At 61.9% G+C, this 7,873-nt stretch overlaps 1 protein-coding gene across 1 annotated transcript in view; it reads left to right on the plus strand.

Annotated features, from left to right (window-relative positions):
* Positions 1–6,325, plus strand: part of EPS8L1 (EPS8 like 1) — an 11,264-nt gene extending 4,939 nt beyond the window's left edge. Inside the window, exons 8-20 of the mRNA XM_059382561.1 lie at positions 349–604; positions 867–993; positions 1,160–1,248; positions 1,338–1,412; positions 1,516–1,664; positions 2,204–2,345; positions 2,451–2,479; positions 4,546–4,666; positions 4,754–4,885; positions 5,037–5,142; positions 5,327–5,501; positions 5,771–5,903; positions 5,989–6,325. Coding sequence (XP_059238544.1) covers positions 349–604; positions 867–993; positions 1,160–1,248; positions 1,338–1,412; positions 1,516–1,664; positions 2,204–2,345; positions 2,451–2,479; positions 4,546–4,666; positions 4,754–4,885; positions 5,037–5,142; positions 5,327–5,501; positions 5,771–5,903; positions 5,989–6,075 — 1,621 coding nt within the window. The 3' untranslated portion in view covers positions 6,076–6,325. The remainder of the gene's footprint in view (positions 1–348; positions 605–866; positions 994–1,159; positions 1,249–1,337; positions 1,413–1,515; positions 1,665–2,203; positions 2,346–2,450; positions 2,480–4,545; positions 4,667–4,753; positions 4,886–5,036; positions 5,143–5,326; positions 5,502–5,770; positions 5,904–5,988) is intronic.
* Positions 6,326–7,873: the final 1,548 nt, after the last annotated feature.

The raw sequence follows: 7,873 nt of genomic DNA on the forward strand, positions 1-7,873 counted from the left end.
CCCCGGTCTCCCCCTCCCCCCGGCCTTGGTCTCCCTCCGACAAATGAGCAGATCCCCGTAGCCTGGCACAGCACGAGTTTTGGAGTCAAAGCCTGGTTCGAGTTCCCCCGTAGCATACAGACAAGTGTACCCGCTCTCCAAAACGACTTATTCTAATTTTGGTCCTCGGTTTCTCCTCCCTCGGGCTTCAGTTTCTCTCCAGAGGGGCGTTCCCCTTCCCCTTACCTCCGATTTCTCCCTGTCCCAGGTTTGGCTCAGCTGACCATAGTGTCTCAGTTTTAGGCCCAACTTCGTCGGCTGCCCTATCCCCCCAACGGACCCAGGCTGCTTCCCCTTGTCCCTCCGCAGGGCCACGCAAGAGGAGCTGCAGCGCCGCCCCTCGCCAGTGGCCGAGACCCCTCCCCTGCAGCGCCGCCCATCGGTCCGAGCGGTCATTAGCACGGTGAGCGCCGGCCGGGGGCACTCCCAGGCGGAACCCATCCCCGAAGCGGAAGAGTCGCAGAGGCCCGGCCTGGCCGGGACCGCGGGCAGCCCTGACCCGGCCTCCCCGGATCTGGGCCCCCGCGGTCCGGAGCTGGCCAGTCTGCAGGCGGAGCGGGACGTGGTGAGTGGGGTGGGCCTGGGCCTGGAGGCGGGACCCGCTGTGGGGAGTGAGTCCCAGCTCCTAGGAGTGGGGCTTTGCTGGGGGGCGGTGGGCGTGTCAGACTCCTCGGGGAGTGGCCGACGGCGACTGGAATATGGGGATAGGGCTTGGCAGCAGAGGGCGTGACCTGGCCCGGGAGGGTGTCCAGGCTCTGGACCTGAGAGCTTTGGGGTGATGAGCGGCCAGGACTCCACATCCCTGAGTCCCCGGCTCTCTCCCCCAGGACATCCTGAACCATGTGTTCGACGACGTGGAGAGTTTTGTGTCGAGGCTGCAGAAATCTGCGGAGGCAGCCCGTGTGTTGGAGCACCGAGAGCGCGGCCGCAGGACCCGGCGCCGGGAGGCTGGGGGTGAGAGGCGCTCCCAAGCGGGATCCTGAGCCTCCAGTCACTCCCAAACCTCTTCCCTCGCCCTAGGGTCTCCCCACACACCCCCTGGCCAGGGGTGACTCCCCTTGCCTGGGGATCTCTGAGGGTGCTGTCTCTTTGTCCCTGCACCTGCCTCCCCTCCCCACAGAGGGTCTCCTGACACTTCGGGCCAAGCCCCCCTCCGAGGCCGAGTACACCGACGTGCTTCAGAAAATCAAGTACACCTTCAGCCTGCTGGTGAGAACGCGTGAACCCCGGCCGTCGCAGGGCAGGGGTATGGCGAACCCACCGGCGCGAGCGCTAACCTGGCACCTCCCGTCCCGCAGGCCCGGTTGCGCGACAACATCGCCAACCCCTCGTCCCCAGAGCTGCTGCACTTCCTGTTCGGGCCGCTGCAACTGGTGAGAGCCGCGGCCCTGCGGGCCCCCTGCAGTGGAAAGAAGGGGCGCGACTTTGGGTGGGGGTGGGGGTGAAGTGGGTCGCTCACTCCTGCACCCCGGGCAGGTTGTGGACACATCGGGTGGCCCTCGATTCGCAAGTGAAGTGCGGCGGCCGCACCTGACGTCCGAGGCGGTGGCACTGCTGCGCGACCACCTCACCCCACGTGAGAATGCGCTCTGGACATCGCTTGGGGACTCGTGGACCCGCCCGGGGTGAGGCGGGGGTGGGGGGCTGGAAGGCGGGGGAAGGGTTGCCGCGGGGCTCGCGGGGCTCGGCTGGCAAGACAGAGGCTGCCGCAGAAGCTGGGACAAATGGCGGGAGCCCACGGGGTGGGAGGGGCAGACATTCGTGCGGGGCAGGGGTCGCAGCTTGAACCCCAGCTCCAATCGCAACAGGAAAGGCGGGCCTCCGCGGAGAGTTGTGGGACCTGTAGATTTGAGAAAGGGGTGCCGTCTGCGCTGGGAGGCAGCGAGTCTGGGGGGGAGGGGTGAGAGCAGAACCGGACTGAGGGGAGGGGGTGGGATGGGTGCAGAATCGGGGAGATTCAGAGGCCCCCGCAGCATTTGAGCGAAATCGGTGTATTTACTAGCACAGTCGATGGGGGTGCGGGGGGTGGTTGAAGCTCAAGTGTGGGGCCGTGAGGTTGGAGGAGCGGCGCTTACACCCGGGGTGCAGGCTGGGGAAAACCTGAGGTTAATCATAGGGCTCGGGCCCAGACTAGGTCCCTGAGCCCTCAGCCCCATGGCCGCAGGTTGGAGCTGCCCCCAGAGGAGGGATCCCCATACAGCCCTGAGTTCTCCAGTGGCTGGGAGCCCCCAGCCACCGACCCGCAGGGCCGAGCCTGGGAAGACCCTGTGGAGAAACAGCTGCAGCACGAACGGCAGCGCCAGCAGGTAAGGCTCCCTGGAGAGCCACGCACTCCCCCAGGGGCGCAATGGGGCTGGGTGCCTTAGTCTGGCCCTGCCTGAGCTGCCACTCTCCTCTCCTCTCTCCTGCAGCAAAGTGTGCCCCAGGTCGCTGTCAATGGGTGAGTGTCCCACTCCCCCCAAGGAGAAACAGGTGGGGTCAAGGAGGGGTGCATCCTGGGGGTTCCAGGCACTAACTCCACTCCTTTTTTGTCTTTCCTTCCGTCTCTCTGGCTTGTCACAGGTGGGTGAGGTGGTAAGGAGGGAGGGCCAGGGCTGGGAGAGGGGGGAGAAGGGAGGGAGGGGGCAGGGCCCAGACTAAGGGGTCCAAGGGAGGAGGGCCCAGTTTGCAGGTCTGAGGGAGGAGGGGGCTGGGAGTGGGTCAAGTCTGAGAGGCTGGGAGATGGCAGTTTGGTTTCCCAGGGCCAGGGAAGCTCCCTGTCTGGGCCTCTAAGAAGAGCACCCCAGGTGTCAGAGGGAAGAGACTGGGGGTTTGGGCATTTGAGTTTTGAAGAAGAGCTCAAGTCTGGTGCATGGGACCTTGGAGATTCAGAGAAGACCTGGGCCTTCAAGAGTCATGGGGCACGTTTCTGGGGAAGTTAGGAAGTGGTAGTATTTCTGGGCCCCTGAAAGAGGCAGCCACGGGGAGGCCAGACCCACACTTTCCCAAGGCCTGTGGAAAGCAGTTGTCTCCATTCCTACAGGGTGTCAGGCAGCGGTTAGAAGGTGGGGGAAATTAAGATCTGAGAGCTGGACTCCAAATCTCTGGGAAAGGAAAGAGCTGGGGGTCTGAGTCCCTGACTCCAAAAAGCAGTGGGGGCACAGAAGGGGCATGGAGAAGCCAGGACTCTAGGGCCCTTGAGCAAGTTGAGGATGGATGCGAGGGAAGCTTCGTGGGATGAGACGACGACCAAGCAGCGGAGCTGCAAGAGCGGAAGGGGGGTCTGGCGGGGGCCTGGCAGGGTCTCAGCAAGGACAGCGCGCTGGGAGCTGCCAGCCCCACAGGGGGCGCCGGCCCTGAAGACCCCCCCTCTCCTTTGCACAGGTAGGCCTGATCCGGGCTGGGGTCCCTCTTCCTGGGGGATCAGAGCCAACATCATGTCCCGCCCCCGCCGGCTGCCTGGTCTCGCAGAACTTCACCCATTCCCTGTGCTTCTGAATCTTGGGCTTGACAACTCCAGCTTTTTTTTTTTTTTTTTTTTTAAGATTTTATTTATTTATTTGACAGAGACCGCACAAGCAGGAAGAGTGATAGGGAGAGGGAGAATCGGGCTCCTTGCTCAGCAGGGAGCCCCATGCGGATCTGGATCCTAGGACCCTGGGACCATGACCTAAACTGAACAGACACTTAGCTGACTGAGCCACCCAGACGCCCCACATCCCCAGCTTTTGACTTCCCTTCTTTGAGTTTCCAGTTCAGAGAAACCGAGAATAATAATCCCTTCTTGGAGGAGTTAGAAATCTAGGAGGTACTATAGGCAAGCCGGTCAGAGCTGCCCTGGTAGCTCAGGCTCACCCCCAGTGGCCCGCACCGTGTGGCCAGAATTACTCAGGACACGGACTCTGGGGCTAGCCTGCCTGGGTCTCCCTCAGTCTGGCCAATGCCTCTTTCTTGCTCTGTGACTTGACACCATCGTGCCTCTTTCTCTCGTTCTTCCACTTTCTCATCTGTAAAATAGAAAATAATAGGGTCGGGAGTGGAGGAGGAAAGTGTGGGAGTGGAGAAGGGAGTCCAAGGTCAGGGTTATAGCAGGGGCTGGGTCAAAAGCCAGATTAGCCAATACACGTGAAGTCTTTGACCAGGGCTGGCACCGAGTTTGTGCTGGAAGTCAACAAACAGGTAACCACTGTGTTGTAACTATGGGTCCTCCTAAGCCAGAACCCAGTACACAGGAGGTGCTCAATAAACAGCAGCTGGGGAGCAAGTGATTTTCTCTGAGCCTTACTGTTCTCATCTGTCAGATGGAGGTGATGTTAGTACTCCTATCATGTGCTTTCAAGCTGGGAGCCAGGTACAGAAGGAGCAAAATGCATTCGAGATGTCGTTCTCATTTCAAGTCTTTATTAACAGTATTAACCTGGCCCCTGCCCTACCCCTGCTTGGCTCTAACCCCAGCTCACACCAGTACCCTACTGCCCAAGCAGCGGGACCAGCTACCTCCTTATCCCCAACTCTCCTGCTCCACAGTCACCAAGACCCAGAGCCGGAGGCTGAGCCGCAGCCGGACGGGAAGTGGGTGCTGTGTAATTACGACTTCCAGGCCCGCAACAGCAGTGAGCTGTCGGTCAAGCAGCAGGATGTGCTGGAGGTGAGGGGGTGTAGGCCCCAGGGACTGCAGGGGCTCAGCCCTAGCTGCAGACCCAGGCTCTGAGCCCTCCTCTCCTACCTCTCTCAGGTCCTGGATGACAGGCGCAAGTGGTGGAAGGTTCGGGACCAGCAAGGGCAGGAAGGATACGTGCCCTATAATATCCTGACACCCCACCTGCGACCCCGGGGAAGTTGCAGCCACAGCCCTTCCGGCAGCCTGGTGAGCCAGGGCAGACTCCTAGGGCTTAAGGGAAGGAGGGATGTGAGGATCAGGTGCTAAGGGCACAGGGGGCGGGGGGGGGGTAGTGCTCAGAAATTGACCTCTGGAAGGTGGAGGGGCTGGGACTCAGTGCTCTGACCCCCCTCTCTAGGCGGCTAGCACTCCCCATCATGCACCAGCGCCGGCCTCAGCTCCTACCTCGTCTCGGCCCCATTGGGACAGTTGTGATAACCTCAACCTGGACCCCAGAGAGAAGGGTGAGTGGTGGGGGCACCCCTTCCAGGAATCCGTCCTTGTCCTCGCTTTCGGGTGCAGGGAGCCAAGGCTCAAAAAGAGGAACCAGACTCCCAACCCATCCTGAGGATGGTGGAGATCTGGGCCCCTCAGGCCCCGGGACCCTTCATCCTGAATCCACGCTCCCTCCCGGTTTTCTGCCTGCAGAGAGATTCTCCCAGATGCTGTGTGTCAACGAGGAGCTGCAGGCACGCCTGGCCCAGGGCCGCTCCGGCCCCAGCCGCGCAGCCCCGGGTCCCCGCGCCCTGGAGCCCCAGCTCAGCCCGCACTCCGACACCGCCGAGGTCCGCGCCTGGCTGCAGACCAAGGGATTTAGCGCCCAGTGAGTGCCTGCCGCCAGCTGGGGACCCTGAGATGGGGTGTGTCTGGGTGCCCTACTGGCCCAGGTTTGCATGGGTGTGGCCAGGGAGCTCCGGCCTCCGTGGAAAGCCGGGCGCACGCTGCCACCGCAGGACGGGGCGGGGGAGGGAAGCTGGCGCAAGAACGCCGTTGTGATTGGACAGCTGCTAGGCAGCAGGGACGTGATTGGGGGGCTGAGGGGCTGAAGCGGGGATGGACGGGGGCTGACCGCTCTTCCTCGGCTCTGCTCAGGACCGTGGAGGCGCTGGGCGTGCTGACAGGCGCGCAGCTCTTCACGCTGCAGAAGGAGGAGCTGCGGGCCGTGAGCCCAGAGGAGGGAGCCCGTGTGTACAGCCAGGTCACCGTGCAGCGCGCGCTGCTGGAGGTGAGCCGTTGCTGTCCCTGGCCGGGGCCTGGGTGGGCGCCCAGGGCTCTGAGGCCAGGCTTCTGCTTTCCACCCCGCCCTCCAGGACAAAGAGGAAGTATCAGAGCTGGAGGCGGTAATGGAGAAGCAGAAGAAGAAGGTGGAAGGCGACCTGGAAACAGAGGTTATCTGACCACACCCAGTGGCTCTGCTCGAAGTTTCGAGGCAGCCCCGTGGGAGAACGGACTCTGCAGACTACCCCCACCCACAGAAGATGACCCCTGGCAAAGGCTCCAGACCTGTTCCGCCTCTGGTCTTCCCTCAACCCCGTGGAGTCTCCCGAGTGAGGGGACTGGCCAGGAGCGGGGTGGGTGGGGGCACACTCGGGTGCCCTGCCCACTGTGAGACGCCACCCAGACCATAAACAGCCTCCTCTTCCCAGGCATTGTCAACTGTTTCCCTTCTCTAGGCGGCCACCAGGGGGTCCAGCAACCTGCCCTTCAGCCCAGGTCCAGGTCCCTACCTTTTCTGGTTTCTTTCTCAGGCTTCCTCTTCCCCTGCTGGCCAGTTCTCTAGTCCAGACAGAGCTTTGAACACCCAGTCTCCTTCCCTGGCTCCCCAAGGCCACCTTAGCCCAGCGCCTCACGTTTAAGGCCTTGAGAGGTTTGGTCCCTACCCTACCTCATCCCCTCCCCCTGCCTCCTGCACTCTGGCCCTTCCCTCCTCAAACACCCCCAGGACCCCTCAGCCACTGGGCTCTGGCGTGCTCTCGGCTGCCTGGTGAGCAGCTCATCAGCCTCCCTGCTGCAGCTCAAACACCCACTTCAGAGAAGCCTGTCCTCTCCCAGTGCCCTCTCCCCTCCATCCCCACCAACTGCTGAGGGCCCCGCCACAAAGGAGGCCTGACTTTTGCATGTGCCACAGGCTTCCTGGCCACTGTTCTCCTGTAAGGGGACAATTGTCAGGGACAGCCAGCTCCTTTTCCCATGGTCCAGACCGTGAGCACCGCTGGTTTAGGACAGGTTTTCCCTCATTCAGACTGGATGCCCCTCTAGCTTTAGGAAGATGGCCCTTTCCTCCTCGACCTGTGATCACTTCTGTGTCCCCAAGATGCCCACTGCCAAGCCTCCCCTCCCCCCAACCTAGTTCCTGCGAGCTTCTACCTAAGACCCCCAGGCTGCCCTCCAAGATCAGATGAGCTCAGACCCAGCCCTGGGCACGCAGGAGTTCTGATTCTGTTCCCCTCTGCCCCCCCCACCTCTGCTGCCCCCCCCCCATAACCCACCAGATAAAATGCAAGATGCAGGGTTGGAGCAAAGCAGACCCACGCCCTATCCTATCACAATCTGCCTGTCAGGATCTGCAGGCTATTGTCCCCTCCACCGTTCCCAGAGTTTCGCGGTCTCTCACCATCTCCAGCCACCCCCACTTCTTGCTGAGATCATAGCAGCTAGGCCCCCCCTTTCCGTCCCTGTCATCCCCCAGACTGTTGTCAATGCAGCAGCCAAAGGGACCTGTTAAAGCCTAGGTCCCACCTCACCGGGGCCATTCCGACACAGCTGGCCGTCACCTCCAACCTCATCCCTCCTGTCTCTCTCTGGCCACACAGGCTGCTTCCTTCGTCTCCACATTTCAGGTACATCTCTGCCCTACAGACTCCGTCCCTGCTGTTCCCTGACAACCTGCCCGGCTCCCTCCCTGACACCTGCAAGTATCTGCCCCTGCCAGCTTTCCGGAGGGCTGACCCAGAGCTGCTAGTCCACAATCCTGTGGGCACACAGATGCCCCTGCCCCACCCCCCACAGTCCCCTCCTCTTCTCACACGTCAGGTCTTTCCCATTCCTTCACTACCACAGCATCAGGAGGTAGGACGGGGTCCGGAAAGGAGAACATGACCAGGAAAGAACGCCCCCACCTCGTGTCCAGCCCCAGCCACCTGTGACCGTGCTGGACGAAGAGGTCCTACTACCCCATTCAAATAGCCAAAAAAG

This window comes from Mustela nigripes, chromosome 17 (genome assembly GCF_022355385.1).
Source record: "Mustela nigripes isolate SB6536 chromosome 17, MUSNIG.SB6536, whole genome shotgun sequence".
In the NCBI taxonomy this organism is placed as follows: domain Eukaryota; kingdom Metazoa; phylum Chordata; class Mammalia; order Carnivora; family Mustelidae; genus Mustela; species Mustela nigripes.